General features: G+C 41.6%; 2 protein-coding genes across 4 annotated transcripts in view; both read right to left on the bottom strand.

Annotated features, from left to right (window-relative positions):
* Positions 1–4,969, bottom strand: part of DDX21 (DExD-box helicase 21) — a 30,959-nt gene extending 25,990 nt beyond the window's left edge. Inside the window, exons 1-2 of the mRNA XM_023205058.2 lie at positions 4,560–4,969; positions 627–1,070 (exon numbers count right to left, since the gene is read on the bottom strand). Coding sequence (XP_023060826.1) covers positions 627–1,070; positions 4,560–4,646 — 531 coding nt within the window. The 5' untranslated portion in view covers positions 4,647–4,969. The remainder of the gene's footprint in view (positions 1–626; positions 1,071–4,559) is intronic.
* An 8,680-nt stretch (positions 4,970–13,649) lies between these two features.
* The window catches only part of DDX50 (DExD-box helicase 50), a 47,686-nt gene continuing 38,006 nt past the window's right edge, over positions 13,650–23,329 (bottom strand). For all 3 annotated transcript variants that reach the window (XM_026455319.1, XM_026455320.1, XM_026455321.1), the window contains 3 exons: positions 19,699–19,833; positions 17,340–17,384; positions 13,650–14,150 (listed from right to left, as the gene is read on the bottom strand). In XM_026455319.1, the coding sequence (XP_026311104.1) occupies positions 13,872–14,150; positions 17,340–17,384; positions 19,699–19,833 (459 nt within the window). In that variant the 3' untranslated portion in view covers positions 13,650–13,871. The remainder of the gene's footprint in view (positions 14,151–17,339; positions 17,385–19,698; positions 19,834–23,329) is intronic.

The following is a 23,329-nucleotide window of genomic DNA, read 5'->3' as shown; positions in this document are numbered from 1 at the left end:
CCGTGGTCTCGATCTCCTGACCTCATGATCTGCCCATCTCGGCCTCCCAAAGTGCTGGGATTACAGGTGTGAGCCACGGCGCCCGGCCATTTTTTTTTTTTTTTTTTTTTAGGACAGAGTCTGCTGAGAACAGATTCACGCCTGTAATCCCAGCACTTTGGGAGGCCGGGGTGGGGTGGATCACCTGAGGTCGGGAGTTCAAGACCAGCCTGGCCAACATGGTGAAAGCACACCTCTACTAAAAATACAAAAAATTAGCCAGGCGTGATGGCACACGCGCGCAATCCCAGCTACTGAGGGAGGCTGAGGTAGGAGAATCACTTGAACCCAGGAGGCAGAGGTTGCAGTAATGCAGTAAGCCAAGATTATGCCACTGCACTTCAGCCTGGGTAGCAGAGCGAGACTCCATTTCAAAAAAAAAAAAAGACAGGGCTCCATCTTAGCTGAGCTACCGTGCCCTGTCATATGCTAATTTTTAAGATGAAGTTCCACTTAGACTAAGGTATCCCCCAACCCATGAGGTGCTGATTTTCTCCTGCGATTAAAGGCTACATATAGCAGTTACCTACTTATTTATCTGAAACAACAATGAAAGATATCTTCTACCCAAAGAAGTGCAAATTTACCTGATCTATATCACTGTTGCTTTCTTCACTGGCAGCTTCACTGGGGTTACAGTCAAGTTCAGGATGAGGAAATCCATTCTTCAGTTTGGGGCTTTTCTCTCCAGTTTCTCCATTCATTTCCTTTTCCTTCTTCATCTTCTTCGGCTTAGGAGCATCTATTTCTTCCTCAGAAGGCTCCTCATTTTTTGTCACTTTTTTGGTTTTAGAAGAAACCGCTTTCTTTTCAATGGGCTCCTTTTTCTTTCTCAAACTTTTGGTTTTAGGAGAAATGTCATTTTGACATGGCTCGTCTTTCTTTTTTGCCTTTTTGGATTTAGGAGAATTCATGTCAACTTCAGAAGGCTCTGCTTTCTTTTTAACTTGTTTAGCTTTGGGAGAAACAGTTTCTTCCTCTTCTGCTCTCTCTTCAGTCTTATTAGATTTTGGCTTCTCTTTTTTCTCTTTCTAAAAAATTCAAAAGGAAAATACAAACACTGAATAAGGCATTTATACATTTGCAAAATTCATCAATTCTGGATTATTTCAAGATCATTTTCAACTTTGAAAAATACAGTTCTGAGGCATTTTGACATTTGTACTTTCGTGTTGTGATAAGGTAAAAATCAAAATAGTAAACTTTTTAAAAAACCACTTCTTAGCTATATATAGAGACAAGTATATATCAATAGTTTCACTATCTTGGAAAATGAAGAGTGCCCCTTAGTAACTATTCAACTCATGTGGGTCAAACAGCTGTAAAACAGATTTCTTTTTTTTTTTTTTTTTTTTGAGACAGAGTCTCGCTCTATCAGCCAGGCTGGAGTGAAGTGGTACAATCTCAGCTCACTGAAACCTCCACTCCTGAGTTCAAGCAATTCTCATGCCTCAGCCTCCCGAGTACCTGGGACTACAGGAGTGTACCACCACACCCAGCTAATTTTTGTATGTTTAGTAGAGGCGGGGTTTTGCCACGTTGCCCAGGCTGGTCTCAAACTCCTGAGCTCAGGCAACCCACCCACCTCGGCCTCCCAAACTGCTAGGATTACATGAGCCAACGCACTTGGCCTGGAAACCAGATTTTCGTAAGGGATTTGGATAAGCTCATGGGATACTCCAACAGGCTCCAAACTCAATACTATAGAAAATCCAAATTCAATTCCAATAGAATAAGGCCATATATCTACAGATTGATGATGTTAAGCAGGTTTCTTTTCTTTCTTCCTGCTAAAATCCCAGGTAAAACAACAGGGATTTTTTTGTTTTTTTAAGAGACAATTTCTATTTTTCACCCAGGTTGTGGTACAGAGGCATCATCATAGCTCACTGCAGCCACTCCAAAACAGGAATTCTGCACTTTGCCTATCTCACAAGAGCAAATTAATTCATATAAAGACAGTTTAGGGCCAGGTGCAGTGGTTCATGCCTGTAATTCCAGCACTCTGGGAGGCCAAGGCAGGAGGATTGTTTGAGGCCGGCAGTTCCAGGCAAGCACGGGCAATATAGCAAGACCCTTTCTCTATTGAAAAACTTTAAAAATTAGGCTGGGCATGGTAGCTCACGCCTGTAATCTTAGGATTTTGGGAGGCCGATGAGGGCGAATCACGAGGTCAGGAGAAGGAGACCACCCTGGCTTAATACAGTGAAACCTCGTCTCTATTAAAAATACAAAAAAAATTAGCCAGGCATGGTCATGCACCTGTAGTCCCAGCTACTTGGGAGGCTGAGGCAGGAGAGTTGCTTCAACCTGGGAGGCAGGGGTTGCAGTGAACTGAGATCATGCCACTGCACTCCAGCCTGGGCGACACAGCAAGACTATCTCAAAAAAAAAAAAAAAAAAAAAAAAAAAATTTAAATTAGCCAGACGTAGCGGCACACACCTATACTCCTAGCTACTTAGGAGGCTGAGGTGGGAGGATTGCTTGAGCCCAGGAATTCAAGGCTGCAGTTAGCTATAATCATGCCACTGCACTCTAGTTTGGGTGACAGTAAGACTCTGTCTCTACAAAAAATAAAAGTGCAGGATGCGGTGGCTCATGCCTGTAATCCCAGCACTTTGGGAGGCCAAGGTGGGCGGATCACCTGAGGCTGGGAGTTTAAGACCAGCCTGACCAATGGAGAAGAAGCCTGGGCAACGAGAGCAAAACTCGATCTCAAAAAAAAAAATAACAAATAATAAAATAAAAGAGACATTTTATGAAACAAAAAGTTATAAAACTCACAGTCTATCACCCTTGTGTAAAAAAGACGTACTTAATTTAAAATAAAATAAATAAGTTACAAGAATATGGAAGGAGTGACACCTCAGAACCAAGTAAGACAGATGACTGTGGCTCCTATTTGAACTTTCTGACCCCCTACAACTTTTCATACTATTGAAAACAATTAGACACATGTTGTAGCCTCCTTAGAAACCTATTCTGGCAGAGCCCCAGAACAATCTTGGAAATACATATTACACTGAATTCTGCCTCCTGGAAACTTCAGGCCTGGTCTCTGTTCTCAAATCATAGATTAAAAATAATCTCCTTGCCAACAAAAAACAAGCTAGTCTCCTTCCAAAATTGTATTCGTTTTCATCCCTTGGTTCCACCAAATAAGACCGAGTTTCCCATCCTGGTGGTCTCCTTTGGAATATAACAGAGTTTGGTCATGTATCTCTGGATTTGAGCACGCCAAATTGAAAGCAACTGACTGATGTGATGTAAACCAGGACCACTACCTTCTTGCACCTGAGTACAAATCTGCCGCGGCTTCCTACGATTCTAAAATATTGCTATTTTAAGAGCTCCATATCCAAAGACAAGGAAACAAACAGGGAAAGTTAATTCTAAGTAGTGTACAACCTAAGTTCAAGAACAATCTTTCTTCCCACTGACATCTCAGAACAGAGACTCAGTCACAAGTTAAATCACTAGGAAGCAACAGCAAAGCAAGGGACGGCTGTCAAGGTTAAGACTACTGCACACTGTTGGCCTATATAAAAAATATGGTGTACACTCAGCACCGCAACACATGCCTTTACATTTCCATGGGAAATCTAGTCAATATAATACTAAGAAGAACTGAATTACGTCATCTTCTCAGGTCAGCTTACCGGAAAACAAACTGTACTTCCCTTACTAGAGTTTAAAAAGTCACTAAAGACGCCGCCCACGTGCGCAGATGAGGTTAAGATATCTCCAGTCTACTCTAAAGCTCCAGTCCCCACTTTTTTTTTTTTTTTTTTGAGACGGAGTTTCGCTGTTGCCCAGGCTGACTTGCAGTGGCGCGATCTCGGCTCACCACAACCTCTGCTTCCCGGGTTCACGCAATTCTCCGGCCTCCGCCTCCCGAGTAGCTGGGACTACTGGCGTGAGCCACCATGCCCGGCTAATTTTTGTATTTTTAGTCGAGACGGGGTTTCACTATGTTGGCCAGCCTGGTCTCGAACTCCTGACCTCATGATCCGACAGCCTCGGACTCCCAAAGTGTTGGAATTACAGGCATGAGCCACCGCACCCTGCCTCCAGTCCCCACTTTGACTTGACTTGTAATTCCCTTAGCGTACTACGCTCAAGCCGGGAGTTATGTCTCAGCCAACAACGCGGAGCCTGACAATGTCCAACTCTACGCACTGTGTGAGGCGCGCCCAGTCACCGGGGACCACGTGGGACACCTGGCCTTCTCCCGAGCTCCAATAGGGCCTCTCTACCAGAGTTCCTGGGACATGTGGATGCCTCTAATCTCAGAGGAAGAGGTCAGCGCGCGGCGGACCTGGGTCGGTCGGGCAGACAACGCATCCACTGCCTGGGAGCGCACCACTCCTGGACGACCGCCCGTCAAGACCCACGCCCGGTCTCTGGACGCGCTGTTACCCGCCGCGCGCTCTCACGATCCCAGCCCAGGCACTTCTCCCGCACCCCGGGGTTCCGCTCCACTCAGCGTCCCTCCTGGCCCCAGGTCCCACCGTTTCACCTTCTCGGTTTGTTTTCGCAGTGTCTCCCCTTTTTTCATTGCGACGTCTGATTCCAAACCGGCGTCACTACGGAGTTTCCCCGGCATCTTCAGCGCAGGCTGCCCAGGCCAACCAGTCTTCTCAACCGCGTGGAGAGGAAGAGGTAGTTCCCCACCCTCTGTCCACCCGGCTCTCGTCACTTCCCGTAGCAAGGCACTTCCGGGGAAAGCAGGAAGCACAGGAAAGACTGCTCTCCACGTGGTAAATTCAAAGCAGCGGCCTGTGACTGTGGCTAAATTTAGCGCATTGACTGACTACTTGCGGCCTTTGGTCTAGAAGGCACCTACGGAACGGTAAAACCGCAAGGAATTACAAAGGTTAGCTTTGTATTCTCCAACACTGGCCAGATTTTCCCTAGCCCCAGCCTGAAAAATGAAGGCTTCTAGCTGCTTTTGAGTGGCGCACCTTCAGTGCTTTATGTTATATTGTTTGAGTTTGCACGTACAGACTCGCGGATGTGTGTTCTTAATCCTTGGAAACGTCTACTCTGAAAGTGTCGGCCAGACTCAGGAGCCTGAAGGAAAAAAAAAATTCAGTCGGTTCTGGTCGTTCATTCATGCGTGCACTCATTTTATGAGCGTTCACTGTGTCAGGTAGGACAAACAGGGCTAGGATTCACTAGCAGACACAAAAGCCTTATCCTCAAGAAGCTTTATAGACTAGCGGGAGAGAGAGAAGTCTTGTGGTTTGAGACAAGAGTCTCCCTTTCTGTCACCCAGGCTGGAGAGTGCCATGGCACGACCTGGGCTCACTGCAACCTCTGCCTCCCAGGCGCAAGCGAATCTCCTGCCTCAGTCTCCAAAGAAGCCAGGACTTCAAGACCAGCCTGGGCGACATAGCAAAACCCCTATGTCTTTATATATATGTAAATATATAATATATATATATTATGTATGAAAAAATAAATTTCAAAGATGGGTTAGAATCATACAATATCTGACATTGACAATCAACCTTTTTTTTTTTTTTTTTGAGACGGAGTCTAGCTCTGTTGCTCAAGCTGGAGTGAAGTGGCGTGATCTCAGCTCATTGCAACCTCCACAGTTCTCATCCTTCAGCCTCCTGAGTAGCTGGGATTACAGGCCTTTGCCACGATGCCCAGCTAATTTTTCTATTTTTAGTAGAGATGGGGTTTCACCATCTTTGCCAGGCTGGTCTCGAACTCCTGACTTCAGGTGATCCACCCGCCCGTCTCAGCCTTCCAAAATGCTGGAATTATAGGCATGAGCCACAGCGCCCAGTCTTTATTTCATTTTTTTGAGACAGGTTCTCCCTCTGTTGCCCAGGCTGGAGTGGAGTGCAATGGTGTGATCACGGCTCATTGCAGCCTCGACCTCCCAGACTCAAACAATCCTCCCACCTCAGCCTCCCGAGTAGCTGGGACTACAGGCATGTGCCACCATGCTTGGCTAATTTTTTAATATTTTTTTTGTAGAGATGGAGTTTTGCCATGTTGCCTAGGCTGGTTTTGAACTCCTGAGCTCAAGTGATCTTCCCACCTCCACCTCCCAAAGTACTGGGATTACAGGCAGGAGCCACCATACCCAGTCTGCTCTGTTATTTTTGGACACATTACCTAATCTGAACCCAAGTTTCCCTTGTATGAAATGAGGATAACAAAACCTACTTCATCTATTGAGAACATTAAGTAAGATAATGGCAGAAAATGGTCTGGCAGTGTCTGGTACATAGAGCACAATCAATGAGAACTGTTAAAACTTAGTATCACAAGGGTTTAAAAACACAATTTAAAATATTACATTTTATGATAAAGGAAAATGCTGAAAAAGTATTTCTGATTACTGCACATTTTTTAATCAGAGTTTCAAGGAAAAAAATTGGTTTAACCTAAACTATTATTTGATGTTTCATGGTATGTATGTATGTATGTATATTTATGTATGTATGTATGTATGTATGACGAGTCTCTCTGTTGCCCAGGCTGGAGTACAGTGGCGTAATCTCGGCTCACCGGAACCTCCGCTTCCCAGGTTCAAGCAATTCTCCTGCCTCAGCCTCTCGAGTAGCTGGGATTACAGGTGCCTGCCACCATGCCCGGCTAATTTTTGTATTTTTAGTAGAGAAAAGGTTTCACCATGTTGGCCAGGCTGGTTTCGAACTCCTGACCTCAGGTGATCCACCCACCTTGGCCTCCCAAAGTGCTGGGATTACAGATGTGAGCCACCGCGCCCAGCCATGGTCTCAAATTTTTTTTAACATTTTGTGAAAATGTGCAACAATGCTTTAACTTATATTCTGATATCCCTGAGCCAGGAGCCTTGATTTATTCATCTTTGTGTCCTCAAAATTTCAGACAGTGCCTGGTACATAGTAATCTGTAATTAAGTGTTTATTGAATGTTAACATAGCAGTGGTGGAGGGGAACCCCTTGAAATAAATTTTAGCTATATGCCCAGGTGCAAAAGTACTTAAGTAATCCTGGTGTTAGATGTAGAAGAAAGGAGAGCAATTAGTTGACTGCATGAATGTAGTCAACTAATTGGCCAACAAAATGCTTAACATCTCTGGTTTCACCATTGTATCATGTAGTTTAGATACTAAGTGGAGGCCCAGTCCCCGCCTCAAAGAACCTGCAGTCTGGTTGACAAACCACAACACTACATGATCCTGCTATATACATGATACTACTGCATACAGTACAGGGACATGTTTATCATCAAGAGATATTCAACAAGAGAGTAAGCCTCAGAATGGTACTAAATGGAAAACTTTTCAAAGCTTATAAACTAAGTTCCTTTGTAACCTGCATATAGGGGCAAACCCAAATTTCCACCAGGCGACATGCAAAAGGCCCATTTGACAAAAGGTGGCCAATTATCTTGTCTAGTCATCAGTATAAAATTCAGTAACAAGAGGAAGAATAGCTTATGTAAATTTGATAGGAGCTGGATATGGTGGCACACACCTGTAGTCCCAGCTACTTGGGAGGCTGAAGCAGAAGAATTGCTTGAACCTGGGAGGCGGAGGTTGCAGTGAACCAAGATTGCACCATTGCACTCCAGCCTGGGTGACAGAGCAAGACCCTATCTCCAAAAAAAAAACAAAGGAAATAGAGAAAAAAATTTGATAGGAAATGTTGAATATCCTTGAATGCTTAAATATCAATATTTTGCCAGGCCCATTTCCTCTGATCTGGATGATGTAAGTTTTCACAAAATGAGAGGGAGAATTTCTATTTTTAAAAGCATGTATACACACACACAATGAATTCAAAAGTCTACAAAATAAAATGTTAGCAGTCATTATTTCTGAGTAATGTGACTATGGGTGGTTTTTATATTCTTCCATTTGCTTCTCTATTTTTTCAGATTCCCAACAATGGACATCTTTTTTTTTTTGAGATGAAGTCTCACTCTGTCGTCCAGGCTGGAGTACAGTTGCGTGATCTTGGCTCAGTACAACCTCCGCCTGCTGAGTTCAAGAAATTCTCTTGCCTCAGCCTCCCAAATTGCTGAGATTACAGGCGCTCACCACCACGCCCAGCTAATTTTTGTATTTTCGGTAGAGATGGAGTTTGACCATGTTGGCCAGGCTAGTCTCCAACTCCCGACCTTCAGTGATCCACCTGTCTCGGCCTCCCAAAGCGTTAGGATTACAGGCGTGAGTCACTGCACTCTGCCTGACATGTATACTTATAAGGAAAAAAAAAAAGGAATATGGTTTTTAAAAACTACTGTTAAGCACTATCCCCAAAATATAGGAAACAAAAACAATGTGAGAGAGGACTCTCAAGATTTAAACCTAAGTGAATTCATAATTCTAAAGCTGGAGAGAATAAAACAGATGTTATTTCATTTATAAATTCAAAAACTGAAGATCAGGGTAACTGATTCTAGTTCAAATAGCTGTTAAATGACTAGAGCACAGAGTACCAAACAGGAGGCCAAAAGCCAAAAAATGGAGCCATGAAGGTACTGGCTTCTAAAAGGAAGAAGAGTAATACCAGCGGCCAAGTGCAGCCCAAAGCTACGAATCTGATGAGAAATTTGCCCTGCCCCATCCTATTTTCAAAACATATGGAAAGCTATTATTTAATTTTGTTAGGACCCTTGCTGATAGGAGCAGCTGACCTTTAGCAGGTAGACTCTCTTAAACCCATCCACCCTGTTGGCATTTACCTACATACTTATCTTTTTCACTCTTCCCTGAAACCCTCCAATGGCTATCCAAAACAAGACCTACAAAGCCCTCCAAGATAAAATACATCTTGCCTTGTTCTCACAATTGCCTTCCTCATAGTCACGATCCCAGCAACAAGAGCTACTCCCCATACTTAAGACCATGTTGTTTCATCAGCTTTTCTGTGACTTTGCCTGGATGCCTATTCCCAGTTTCCTGTTTCTTTTACCTACTTAATGCTCAGTCATCATGTCTAAAAAGCTTTCCCTGAACTCCCACTCCCATTCCCATTCCAGGACCAGGTGCCCTTGCTCAGTATTCACAAATCATTGTACTTAGTCATTCCCATAGACATAGGTTTATTTGTCCACTTATTTCACTAGATTCTGAGCTCCAGAGTAGAGAGACTGGGCACTGCTTATTAACCCAAAACATATTGCCCGCGTCATAGTAGGCACACAACATATTCTGACTGAATATATTAGTACTCATGCAACTTAATATGAATGGAGCCCACTTCATCTTGGTTATACAACTCAGTTGCTCAAATGCAAAGCAGACTGGGATTTCCCCCCCAGTTGTGTCTTGTCTGTAACACTAGTCCCCCAAATCAAAACTTCCACTGTCCACAAGCCAGCACTGAAAGTCCTTCCTTGCCTCCTTGGCTTAACTGAAATCTGGCTCTTTCTGAAAACCCACCCTCTGCAGGTTTCACACACAGATGTTGCCTATTCCCTGAAATTCCACATATCCCAGTTGATGTCAGCGTCCTCTTTTCCTGAAATCCATTTTCAAACCATTACTCCACTTTGATGTAAAAGCTCTTGTCCTTTTAAAGATAAGGCATAATGTTACCCTATACCCCTCCTCATTCAGGTAATTTCCCAATCCCCACCATTCACTGATATTTTCGAATCGAGTTAGTCTTCCTCACTGCAGTCCTGGCTTGTTTTCATCGTAGGAGACCTCATTGTCCTTGGGTACCACCCATGTACCCACTGCTTTGACCACCGCAACTGAAGTGACCTTTGCCCCAACAGACAAAGGTCATACCCTGCACTTGCTTCTCCCCAGTTGCTCCATTCTTGAAATCTCAAGTTCAGACAGCCCTCACAGACCTTCAGTCCCTTGCCTCCTCTACATTCTCTGTTATCAACCCCATCTCCACTTCAATCCCTAGGCAGTCTAGACTCCATGGACCATTACTCCTATCACTTTTGCCAGTCTTTGGCATCTTTACCTCGTCATCCTTTCACTCACAAAGTGAAACTCCAATCCTGGATCAGTCAACTATCCCTCATCTTCATTCCTACAACAGAATGCTGTGTTAATACAGGAAATCACTCAGTTGCTCCACCTATAGTTACCTTAACATCTGCAAGATAATCATACTTTCTCCCTGACAAAATATTATGCTATCTAAGGCTAAAATCTCTAGCCAGGAACAGTGGCATGCACTGTAATCCTAGCTACTCAGAAGGTTGAGACGAGGATTACTTGCGTCCAGTTCAAGACCAGCCTGGGCAACACAGCCAATTAAAAAAAAAAAAGCCTAGGCACAGTGGCTCACATGGCTCACACCTGCAACTGAGCATTTTGGGACGCCGAGATGGAAGGATTGCTTGAGCCTTGGAGTTTCAGACCAGCCTGGGCAACATAATGGGACTCGATCCCTACAAAAAAAAAAACACAAAAACTAGCTGGGTATGGTAGCACACACCTCTAGTCCCAGCTACTCAGGAGGGTGAAGTAAGAGGATCACTTGGGCCTGGGAGATCGAGGCTGCAATGAGCCATGACTGTACCACTGCACAACAGCGTGGGCAACAGTACAAGACTCTATCAATCAATAAATATATTTTTTCTTTTTTTTTTGAGAGAGAGTCTCACTCTGTCACCCAGGCTGTGAGTGTAGTGGCGTAATCCCCACTCACTGCAACCTCCGCCTCCCGGGTTCAAGCGATTCTCCTGCCTCAGGCTCCCGAGTAGCTGGGATTACACCTGCCACCACACCCGGCTAATTTTTGTATTTTTAGTAGAGACAGGGTTTCCCTGTGTTAGCCAGGCTGGTCTTGAACTCCTGACGTCAGGTGATCTGCCCGCCTTGGCCTCCCAAACTGCTGGGATTACAGGCATGAGCCAATGCATCCAGCCTAATAAACTTTTAAAAAAATAAACAATGAATAACTAAAGCTAAAATCTCTAGTTGTGTGCTTGATCCCATAAATTCCTTCTCCTGAAACTTCATGTTGCCCTCTCTCCTTTAGGGCTTCTTCCTACATTTCAACATGCTCAAATACCCCACCTCCCACACATACACAGAAAATCCTTGCCAGAATTTCATGTCCTTCTATCTCCAGCTTTTGCTTATTCTTCCCTACTGACAATCAAATTTCAGAATGAGATCTTCATGTTTGTTCTCACCACTTCATCTCCCATTTCCTACTGAACCCACTGCTAAGCTAAATAGCTTCTATTCTCAATACTCTTATTACTATGGTTGCTCCCTATAAAGTTTTTTTTGCCAAATCCAATGGCCATTTCCAGCTCGTCCTGTTTCCTCTAAAACAGGCTCCTGGGCTTTCTGTCCTCCTCATCTCTTCTCAATGGAGTCCTCTTTCTTCTACTATGAATTAAGTTCATTGGTAGCCCTCTGGCTTCCCTCCTCAGTCCTCTGCTCTTACCATACTTGGATAATCTCATCTACTAGCTTAACTATAATTATTTTTTGGTCTATCATTCCCAAAATTATCTCTCTAGGACAAATATCTCTCCTGAGGTTCAGAATTACAAATCCAATTGTCTACCGTTTATTTCCTTTTACATATTTCATGGGTTACTTAATATTAAAATATATCTAATCCTGAACTAATCATATTCCCAATCCCTCTTCATATAACTTTTCATGCTCTTCCTCCTAGTACCCTATCTCAGGGAAAAAATCTAGGTTTTTTGCTGGACTTGGTGGCATGCTCCTATAGTCCCAGCTACTAGAGTAGCTGAGGTGGGAGGATCACTTGAGCCTAGGAGGTTGAGGTTGCTGTGAGCCTAGATTGAGCCACTGCACTCTAGCTGGGGCAACGGTGTGAGACCTCATCTTAAAAAAAAACAAAATCTAGGTTTTATTCTGTTTCCCTCTCATCTTTTAATCCACTATCTGAGTCCTAACAATTCTGTCTCCTCACTCTGAAACCGGCTGGGTGCAGTAGCTCACGCCTGTAATCGCAGCACTTTGGGAGGCTGAGGCGGGTGGATCACGAGGTCAGGAGATCGAGAACATCCTGGCTAACACGGTGAAACCCCGTCTCTACTAATAATACAAAAAATCAGCTGGGCATGGTGGCATGTGCCTGTAGTCCCAGCTACTCAGGAGGCTGAGGCAGAAGAATCACTTGAACCTGGGAGGCAGAGGTTACAGTGAGCCAAGATCGCGCCACTGCACTCCAGCCTGGGCGACACAGTGAGACTCCATATTAAAAAAAAAAAAAAACCTCTGAAACCTATCCATGTTTCTCAATGTCCACTGTCACTATTTAGTACAGTGGTTAAGAGTGCTGGTTCAGAAGCTAGACATTTTTCTGGTTCAAATCCTCATTTACCTCACATCCAGCTGCATGATTCTGGACAAGTTAACAACCTCTCAAGTGCCTCAGTTCTCATCCCTCAAAATATGTTACTTAGCATTAGTTCAGATCACCAGCTAGATCTCTACCATAGATTACTGCTATGGCATCTTAAGAGGTCTCCAGGCCTCCAGTCTGGCTTTTCTCCAATTCAGTGTCTTCAGTGTGGCCAGCATTCCTTCTAAAATGTAAATCAAATCATGTTACTCCTTACTTTAAGCCCTTAAATGATTACCCACTGTCTTCAAGAAAAGCTTTAAACTCCTTAACAACGTACATAAGGTCTTTAAAATCTGTTAAATACTAAACCGGTCTCTTATTCCTGTTCTCTATCATATGGAAACCTCAGACTTACCATGCTATTCTTTGCCTCTGGGTTCCACATATGCTGTTCTCTCTGCCTGTAAGCCCTCTCCCTTCTAAACTCCTCTTCCCACCTGTACATACATGTGGTTAAATGGATACTTCTTTATTTCTCTGTTGGACATCACTTTTAAAAGGCCTTCCTGACTCCTAAAACTGGTCAGGTGCACCCCAAGTAGGTCCTTAGCATCCCATACCTACCACTGTCTTAGCTTTCATTTGTTAGTCTGTAATAATTGACTCTAAGTTTCTTAAGGATAGTGATTATGCCTTATTCACAACTATACTCCCCAGTGGTTAGCATAATGATGGAAACATAGTAGAAACTGAATAAGTATCTGTGGAATAAATTAATGAGTATGCACTGTTTGCACACCCTTTTAATTAACTGTATCTAGACTAAAATGATACACCTAACTAACCATGTCACCAGTTTACACAGTCCTTTAATGTAGAAGGGAACTTCTTATTTTTATCACATAACCTATGGAAGGAATGATATGAATACAAATACATCGCATTTTGCAAAATGCAGGTAATCTTATGTTAAGATTAGCTTGACTACCAAGTTTTGTTTGTTTTGAGACAGAGTCTCACTCTGTTGCCCAGGCTGGAGTGCACTGACATGATCTCGGCTCACTGCAACCTCCACCTCCCGGGTTCAAGTGATTCTCCTGCCTCAGCCTCCCGAGTAGCTGGGATTACAGGTGTGCGCCATCATGTCCAGCTAAATTTTGTATTTTTAATAGAGTTGGGGTTTCACCATGCTGGTCAGGCTGGTCTCAAACTCCTGACCTCAAGTGATCCGCCCACCACAGCCTCCCAAAGTGCTGAGATTACAGCCATGAGTCACCACACTTGGCCTGACTGCCAAGTTTGCAAAGATATTTTTAAGATTACATTGAGAAAATTCTTAACACGTAAGTGAAAAGAGACAATAAAAGGAGGTTTTTTTATTCAAAGGTATAACTGGATAAGTAGATTTGTTTACAACCATTCTTGTGAAATACTTTTTAAAAAAATACGACCAACTTCTTTGCAAATAGCAGACACATACCTCAACTATGATGACCTAATTTTTGGTGGATAATGTACATGATTAGGCAGAAATAGGCAAGCTCACACTGGTAGATTAACTATCAAATACTCAGTCAAAACTCCGTTTGTGGCCCCCACTTCTTGATCGATTCCTATTCCCACTTCGTCTTCTACCATCTTGTCGACTTCCTGAGCGACTCCCTTGTCGACTCTGTCTACCTGACCGGCCACCAGATCGACCACCTGACCGGCCTGACCGGCCCGATCGACCACTTGACCAGCCACTCCTCTGTCTGGAATTAGAAGATGTGTTTCCATCATAATATTCTTCAATTTCAGGTAATTTGGCTGGCACTGAGAGTATCCAGTCGGAATCATGCCACTCTGCCTGTTAGGGGAATTTACAGGATTAATATAAATGCAAAATAGAAACCATAAGCAAACATGTAAGTATAGAAGACACCTTTTTCATATCTATTAGCTAAAGGCCATCTATTCTGTTAAAGTATCTGGAACAAAAATGAAAACCAGAAAATAAGCAAAAATATTTTCAATTTTCAAGATCATAAATTCATACTCAGTTTATAAATTCTAAAATTAAACTATGTATTACTAATTAAATATACTAATTACATTCTATAAATATGCATTCTAAATAAATTCTAACATTCTACATAAGTATACTTCTAATAAATAAATCCTAACATTCTAAATATACATTCTAAAATTATACTACATATTACGAATTAAATATACTAATTAAATAAATGTATAAAAGTATACATTATACTCAGTTTATACATTCTAAAACAGCACTATTTGGTATCTCAGCACATTTATCTAATAAATTCTAACATTCTAAATAAATATACATTCTAATAAATAAATATACATTCAAAATTATACTATGTATTAATAAATATACTGATTAAATAAATATATAAAAGTATACATTATACTCCGTTTATACATTCTAAAACAGCACTATTTGGTATCTCAGCAAAATGCAGATAGGCCATTAATAAGTAGTGCATTGTTTTCAGCAGGTATACTGACAAGCAAAAAGTAAAAGAGCCCATGATGGAGATTAAATACAAGTCAACACCAGCCAAGGACTAAAAAATGTAGCCACCGGAAACACTTTGATATTGGAGTAAACAAGTGAAGATATACAAATCGGTAACCCATAAGAACATCACTATTTTATATCTTACTACACTAACTGTTCCTTATTGTGATCATGAGTTGGCAAAGAAAGTTATTATTGGCTGGGCACAGTGGCTCATGTCTGTAATCCCAGCACTCTGGGAGGCTGAGGTGGGCAGATCACTTGAGGTCAGGAGTTCGAGACCAGCCTGGCCAACGTGGTGAAACCTCAACTCTACTAGAAATACAAAAATTAGTCAGGTGTGGTGGTGGGTGCCTGTAATCCCAGTTACTCAGGAGGCTGAGGCAGGAGAATTGCTTGAACCTGGGAGGCAGAGGTTGCAGTGAGCCTAGATCGTGCCACTACACTCCAGCCTGGGCAACAGAGGGAGACTCTGTCTCAAAAAAAGTTGTTATTAAGACACCCTGTTGCTAAGGCTATCTTTCTTTCCAATACTGGTACTTTTTGGGAAAAGACAAATGAACATACCATTTGTGGGTTTGGCAATATATAACCAAAATAAAAAAAAAAAAAGGCACAAACCTTTTGGCCAAGCAATCACATTTAAAAAAGAGATAAACATGGCAATGCATAAAGAATTAGCTATACCAATGTTTAGGGCAGTCCTAATAATAGTAAATTTTAGAAAAAATATAAATTTCAGAAAATCGGACACTGGTTAAGAAAACCAGCCACCCAAATGCCAAAATGTCAGGGAGTAATTAAAAATAAGTAACTGTGGCTGGGTGCAATGGCTCACACCTGTGAACCCAATACTCTGGGAGGCTGAGGTGGGAGGATCACTGAGACCAAGAGTTTGAGACCAGCCTGGGCAACATAGCAAGACCCCATCTCTATTTAAAAATATAAAAAGGCCAGGCGCAGTGCCTTAAGCCTATAATCCTAGCACTTTTGGAGGCCAAGGCGGGCAGATCATGAAGTCAAGAGATCAAGATCATCCTGGCTAACACGGTGAAACCACATCTCTACTAAAAATACAAAAAATTAGCCGAGCGTGGTGGCGCGCACCTGTAGTCCCAGCTACTCAGGAGGCTGAGGGATGAGAATCGCTTGAACCCAAGAGGCGGAGGTTGCAGTGAGCTGAGATCGCACCACTGCACTCCAGCCTGGCAATAGAGCAAGACTCTGTCTCAAAAAAATAAAATAAAATAAATTAAAATATAAAAAGAAAAGAAAAAAAGGAACTGTGTTATTGACACAAAAATGTGTCTTTAATATATTCTGAATGTTTAAAAAGACTTCAAAAGCAGAATACTCATTTTTGTTTCAAAGTAGATATGTAAGTATGTACTGAGACATAATAGACAAATTCTTCATTATGGGAATCCAGTAGACAACTTCTTTCTTCAACAGATAAAATACAGGGATACTTTTTTAGAAGAGAGAGAGGGAGCAGAAAGAACCTATATATTAAAAGAGACTTAAGAAACATCAAATTACTATGTATGAGCTTTATGGACCCTATATTTAAAAAAGTTAGGAAACAAATGGAAAAATTTAAACAAAATTGGACGATAATAAGGAATTATTAATTTGGGGGAGTTTAATTATGGTATCATGATAATGTATTTTTTAAAGTTGTTAATATTTAGAAATATGCAAATGTTTATGGTTGAAATGACAGAATACCTAGTATTTCAAAAGTACCCACTTTTCTGCATTCTTTTGTAGATGAACACAGAAATGAAACAAAACTGGTCATGAACTGGTAATTGTTGAAGCTGAGTGTTGGGTACATGGAAATTCATTATACAAGTCCCTCATCTAAAAAACATGTTTGAAATGATTTATAATAAAAAATTTTTTGCTGGGTATGGTGGCTCACACCAATATTCCCACTTTGAGAGGTCAAAGTGGGAGGATCACTTGAGGCCAGGAGTTCAAGACCAACCTGTGCTACAGACTCTGTCTCTACAAAATTTTTTAAAAAAATTAGCCAGGAGGCCGAGCAGTGACTCACACCTGTAATCCCAGCACTTTGGGAGGTCGAGGCGGGTGGATCACCTGAGGTCGGGAGTTTCAGACCAGCCTGACCAACATGGAGAAACCCCATCTCTACTAAAAATTTTTTTTAAAAAAAGTTATCTGGGTGTGGTGGCACATGTTAGCCAGGAATAGTGGCATATGCCTTGTAGTCCTAGCTACTTGGGAGTCTGAGGTGGGAGGATCACTTCAGCCCAGGAATTCAAGGTTGCATGAGCGATGATCATGCCACTGCACTCCAGACTGAGAGAGACTCCATCTCTTTAAAAAGACATTTAAGTTTGAGACAGACTGGTTATTTTATATTAAGGAATTCTTCATTGATTTAGGCACAATAATGACATTGTGACTATGATTCCCAAAATATCCCAATCTAAATGTTAGAGAATGTACTCAACTATTTAAAAGATAAAATTTTAAAAATACCTGTAACCTTTCTGACTCAGTTGTGGGAACATCAAAGCAAACACCCTAAAAGCAAAACAAAGCAAAACATTTTAAATTACATGCATATGTGTTGATTTTTTTATTTTACTAATAATGCATGACTCAGTGGCTGCTTAATATATTTTCTAAATTTAAAAAGGTAACTAAACACAGTATCCAATAAGAATTTACAACTACTGCTAAGAATCTAGAGTATTTTCTAGAAGAGTCTGTGTAGACACTGTATGTTGTTCCATGTCCCCTGTAAAATGATCCTTCTAATACATTTCTTTTAAAATTTAATGACAGAAAGTTTCATTTATAGAGCTCCAATAGGCCAGGCGTGGTAGTTAATGAATCCCAGCACTTTGAGAGGCCAAGGTGGACAGATTGTTTGAGTCCAGGAATTCGATTGAGACCAACTTGGGCAATATAGGGAAAACCCCATCTCCACAAAAAAAAAAAAAAAAAAAGCAAAAATTATCCAGGTGTGGTGACGCATGACTGTAGTCCCACCAACTCCGGAGGCTAAGGTGAGAGTGGGAGGATCACTTGGGCCTGGGAGGTGGAAGTGGCAGTGAGCTGAGATCATGCCACTGCACTACAGCCTGGGTGACAGGGTGAGACCCTGTCTCAAAAAAAAGAAAAAAGCTGCAATATTTATTAGATAAGAATTATATAACCCAAGATGTTTCTTCCATGGTCTTAGTTGTCAATAAGCTGAAAATTAATTTAATACTCAAGTACAGCAACTAGTTTGGCCTATTATGTCTTGTTGTTTTTTCCCTCCCTTCTACATTTTTTTCCTGAAAGTATGTATTTGTCTCATACTTGCCCCACATCCATTTTTTTTTTTGAGATAGAGTCTCGCTCTGTCCCCCAGGCTGGAGTGCAGTGGCACAATCTCGGCTCACTGCAAGCTCCGCCTCCTGGGTTCACGCCATTCTCCTATCTCAGCCTCCCAAGTATCTGGGACTACAGGCGCCCGCCACCACGCCTGGCTAATTTTTTGTATTTTTAGTAGAGACGGGGTTTCACCGTGTTAGCCAGGATGGTCTCGATCTCCTGACCTCGTGGTCTGCCCACCTCGGCCTCCCAAAGTGCTGGGATTACAGGCGTGAGCCACCGCGCCCGGCCACCACATCCTTTTTAAAGGTAAGTAATATTAAACTTTGAGAGAGATGATTATTTGCAATAAACAATCTAGTTAATAAATTCCAAGCTAGAATGAACCTATAAAGTTAAATTAATAACATAACATCATTTTTCAAAACCATTAGAAGAAATCAGTCACAAGACTAAAGTTTTAATTTTGCTATCTAAATGTATTAAAATATTTATTTAATTCATATCATTAATTCAATAACAACGAAGAGCAGGCCACTTAAAAACTAACCTGCATGTCCTCAAAATTATAGAGCTGCTTAACTACTGCAATCATAAGCTACTTAGTCTTACAAAATAAACACACATGCCAGGTAGTGGCTCAAGCCTATAATCCCAGCACTTTGGGAGGCTGAGGCAGGTCAATCCTTTGAGCTCAGGAGTTCAAGACCAGCCTGGGCAACATGGCAAAATCCCGTCTTTACCAAAAAAAAATAATAATAATAATAATAATAATATGGGCAGGGTATGGTGGCTCATGCCCATAATCCCAGCACTTTGGGAGGCTGAAGCAGGAGGATCACCTGAGGTCAGGAGTTCGAGACCAGCCCTGGTCAACATGGTGAAACCCCATCTCTACTAAAAATACAAAAATTAGCTGGGCATAGTGGCGGGCGCCTGTAATCTCAGCTACTCAGGAGGCTGAGGCAGGAGAATTGCTTAAACCCAGGAGGCATAGGTGACAGTGAGCCAAGATCGTGCCATTGCACTCCAGCCTGGGTGACAAGAGTGAAACTCTGTCTCAAAAATAAAAATAATAATACAAAAAGGCCAGGTGCAGTGGCTCACACCTATAATCCCAGTACTTTGGGAGTCCAAGACAGGAGGATCACTTGAGTTCCAGAGTTCAAGACCAGCCTGAGCAAATAGTGAGACCTCATCACTGTAAAGTAGTAAATAAATAAAATTTAAAAAATAAAAAGAGAATAAACACATGTACACAACCACATACGGTATGTGGCAGAAACTTAGATAACTTGGGTATCAGATAGTCAAACTGAACAGAATGACTTATAGCTCTAGAGGAATGGGTTACATATATAATGCCCCAAATTTATAACTGGAAACAAACTAACACAGAGAAAACAGTATTATTCACGCCATTAGGCTTCAAAGAGAAAACAAAATTTGCTAGTGTGTGTAAACATTTGGGGTAGTTGATTAAAAAGCTTTTTAATTGTCTAGAAAAGCCTACCATATTTCCTTTCAGGAGGCACATTCTGGTAATCTGAGACACTGCATTACTACTCAGCTTTCTGTTAAGTTCTTTCCAAGCACAGCTGACATCCTGTATTTCCTCTAGGCTTTCCAGAGTCATGGTCACAAACCCCTTGAGGAATAAAAACCACATTATGTTTGGAAATAAATCAGCAGCAGCAGTACAATGAAATTCTAACTCTATAATCCTTCAAGATGTAACTGTGCATTTCTTATGAGCCAAAAGTATATAACACTGCAGCTAAAAAAATTTTTTGAAACTACATTATTAGAATAGTGTTTACAGATAATTGAAAGTACTATCCTATGTACTGCTGCAAAACTCTATTTAATTCTAACCATTATGCTTTAAGAGAGAATTAAGAATTAAGCAAACCAGAGCCAAGAAAGACAACAAGGAATTGAAGAATTAAGGAAATGTTGAGGGAATCAAAGTCAGCTTGGAGTGAAAATCCTGGCTGGGTGTGGTGGCTCACACCTGTAATCTCCGCACTTTAGGAAACCGAGGCGGGAGGGTCACTTGAGCCCAGGAGTTTGAGACCAGCCTAGGCAACATGGTGAAATGCCACTGCTACAAAAAAAAAAAAAAAAAAAAAAAAAAAAAAGCCAAGCATGGTGGCGCACTCCTACAGTCCCAGCTACTCAGGAGGCTTGAGCCCAGGAGCCCAGGAGGCAGAGGTTGCAGTGAGCCGAGATTGCACCACTGCACTCCAACCTGGGTGACAGAACTAGACCTTGTCTCAAAAAAATAAATAAATACAACATAAATTTCTTTAACCTTTTTTTTTTTTAAAAAAAAAGGGTCTCAGCCGGGCGCGGTGGCTCAAGCCTGTAATCCCAGCACTTTGGGAGGCCGAGGTGGGCGGATCACGAGGTCAGGAGATCGAGACCATCCTGGCTAACACGGTGAAACCCCATCTCTACTAAAAAATACAAAAAAATAGCCGGGCGACGTGGCGGGCGCCTGTAGTCCCAGCTACTCGGGAGGCTGAGGCAGGAGAATGGCGTAAAACCCGGGAGGCGGAGCTTGCAGTGAGCTGAGATCCGGCCATTGCACTCTAGCCTGGGCGGCAGAGCAAGACTCCGTCTCAAAAAAAAAAAAAAAAAGGGTCTCACTCTGTCACCCAGGTTGGAATGCAGTGGCACAATCTCAGCTCACTGCACCCTCAACCTTCTGGGCTCAAGCAATCCTCTCACCTCAGCCCCACAAGCATCAGGAACTATAGGTGTGTGCCATCATGCCGTGCTAATTTTTGTATTTTTAGTAGAGACGGGGTTGCCCAGGTTGGTCTTGAACTTCTGGACTCAAGTGATCTGCCTGCTTCAGCCTCCCAAAGTGCTAGGATTACAGGCATGAGCCACCATGGCTGACCAATTTCTTTAAACTTTTGAAGGACTGTTACATAAGCAAAAATTATTTGTTCTGTAAAGCTTCACTAATAGCAAAAGAATCAACATTAAGAAGATATGGGGATGCATTCAGCAAACAAATATTTATTGAGTGCCCCCTATGTATGTGCCACAGATTGTATTAGGTGCTAGAGATTCAGCAATAAGTAGTCCTTTCTCTCATGGAGAGTAGATTCTAGTGCATGTGCATGTACCTACACCTGTATGGGGGGTGGGGGGGGGGGGTACACAGTAAACAAATAAGCAAATATATGGAATATCATATAGTAATAAGCATCACGAATAGGAATAAAGCAGTGCTTAGGGAACAAAGAGTACAGGGAGGAGTAAGCTATTTTAGAGTGATCAAGAAAGACCTCTCTGGTATGATATTTGAGCAGAGACCAGAATGAAATAAAGGAGGAAGCAACATGGTTATTAGAGGGAAAGAACATTCAAGACAATGAAAGTAAGCGCAAAGGCCTTGTGTAATAGTTAAGTTTACGTCTGAGGAAAACCAAATAGGTTAGGGTGTCTGAAATAAGAAAGGGGAGAGTGATAAGAGATTATATCAAGGAGACAGCAAGAGGAAAAGCCTATAGGACATTCATGATAAAGACGGGATTTTGGTTTAACCCATGAAAGAAATTTAAAGCCACTAACACCCTGTTTCTAAGATATTTAATCAGAGATTAAATGACCCACCTGCCAAAGAGGTATTCTTTATTGGATGAGGGTTGAGACTAAATAACTTCTTAGGTACTTCTTAGCTCAAATCTCAATGCTTTCTAAAAAAGTATGTTTTAAATACAGTCTTAAGAAGCATTTGGTGGGTTATTAGGGATAGGATATTTGCTCAATGCTAAAGTATCACCGCACAAGTTACTAATTACAAAAAGTAAAATACACCTTTAAAATATGGCAGTTTCCATCTTAAACAAATGCTCAAACTAAGCATTACTAGTACTGGAACAACCTAACATTTTATGCCTCTTAAGGTGATGCAGTATGAGGTACATATTAACTATAAAGTACCCTTGCCAAAAATATTTAACCTAAATATAAAAACCAAGCTTTGATATTACTTCCAGTTTAAAAGAGGATAAAGGCAAAAGTTAAATGATGCTTGAAGAGATTCGGACAAATTCAGACAGTGAGATATTATACCAAACAACCAACCTAGACTCTTCACCAAATCAGTATCAGAAAAAAATTAAAAAGATGAGAAAACAGTTCCAGACTAAAAAAGACTAAAGAGACATAATACCAAGTGTAACATATTTAACTAGATTCTGAATTTTTAAAAAGATACAGACAAACAGGTATATGTATACATGCGGATAAATGGAATGGAGCCCAATAAGTCACTCAAAGCAAAATGACATTTAGCTAAACTATTAACACCTACCAGGTAGAAACCATTAGATACCCCAGCTGCATTCATTTGCACTACACCAAATAAGTCACATCCAAGTGAACCTGCCCTGCCCTTTTTGTTCCCTCCTCCCCATCACAGGGATGTGCTGCCCAAAATTAGTCTGTTCTGTTATTTGAAAATCCCACCAGCAGGCTCTAGTCTTATAGATGTCTCCAGGACCAGGCTCGTTCTCTCTCTCTCTCCACTCAGACATAAAAGAAGTCTTACTTAAAATTCTCTTCACCAAGAAACTCCCCTCACTTACACTTGAATAAGTAAAAAATCTCTGAGCTTCCTGCACCAATGGTTCTGGTGTGGTATGTTTTGGCACGTGATACGAACCTGGCAGCAGGCGAGTTCAGATGGTGTCACACTTACACAACCCCTCCACACACACACACAGGCATTTACTTACTTTGCATGCTACGGTGTTAATTTTAAATAGATTAAAAGTAATCTATTTCTTACTTTGCAGGATTCCATGGAAACTTACAAAATGAAATGTAGGTTCTGGGATACAAGTTTCAATAAACAAAGGTCTGTGCAAAGTAAGCATTTCCCATATTTCTCTCCAAATACCCAGACATTTTCAGGATAATGAGAAAAAAATGGATATAAACTAAATATTAGATGATGATACAGAACTATCATTACTTTTCACAGATGAGCTTATTAGATTGTGGTTATGTAGCAGAATATCCTTATTCTCAGAGGATGCATGTTGAAGTATTTAGGGATGATATCACGGTGTTTCAACTTACTTTCAAATGGTTTAGAAAAAAAATACAGGCCGGGTGAGGTG

This window comes from Piliocolobus tephrosceles, chromosome 9, assembly GCF_002776525.5.
Source record: "Piliocolobus tephrosceles isolate RC106 chromosome 9, ASM277652v3, whole genome shotgun sequence".
NCBI classification, from domain to species: domain Eukaryota; kingdom Metazoa; phylum Chordata; class Mammalia; order Primates; family Cercopithecidae; genus Piliocolobus; species Piliocolobus tephrosceles.
The sequence above is the reverse complement of the archived record's forward strand: the minus strand, read 5'-3'. Positions and strand labels throughout refer to the sequence as shown.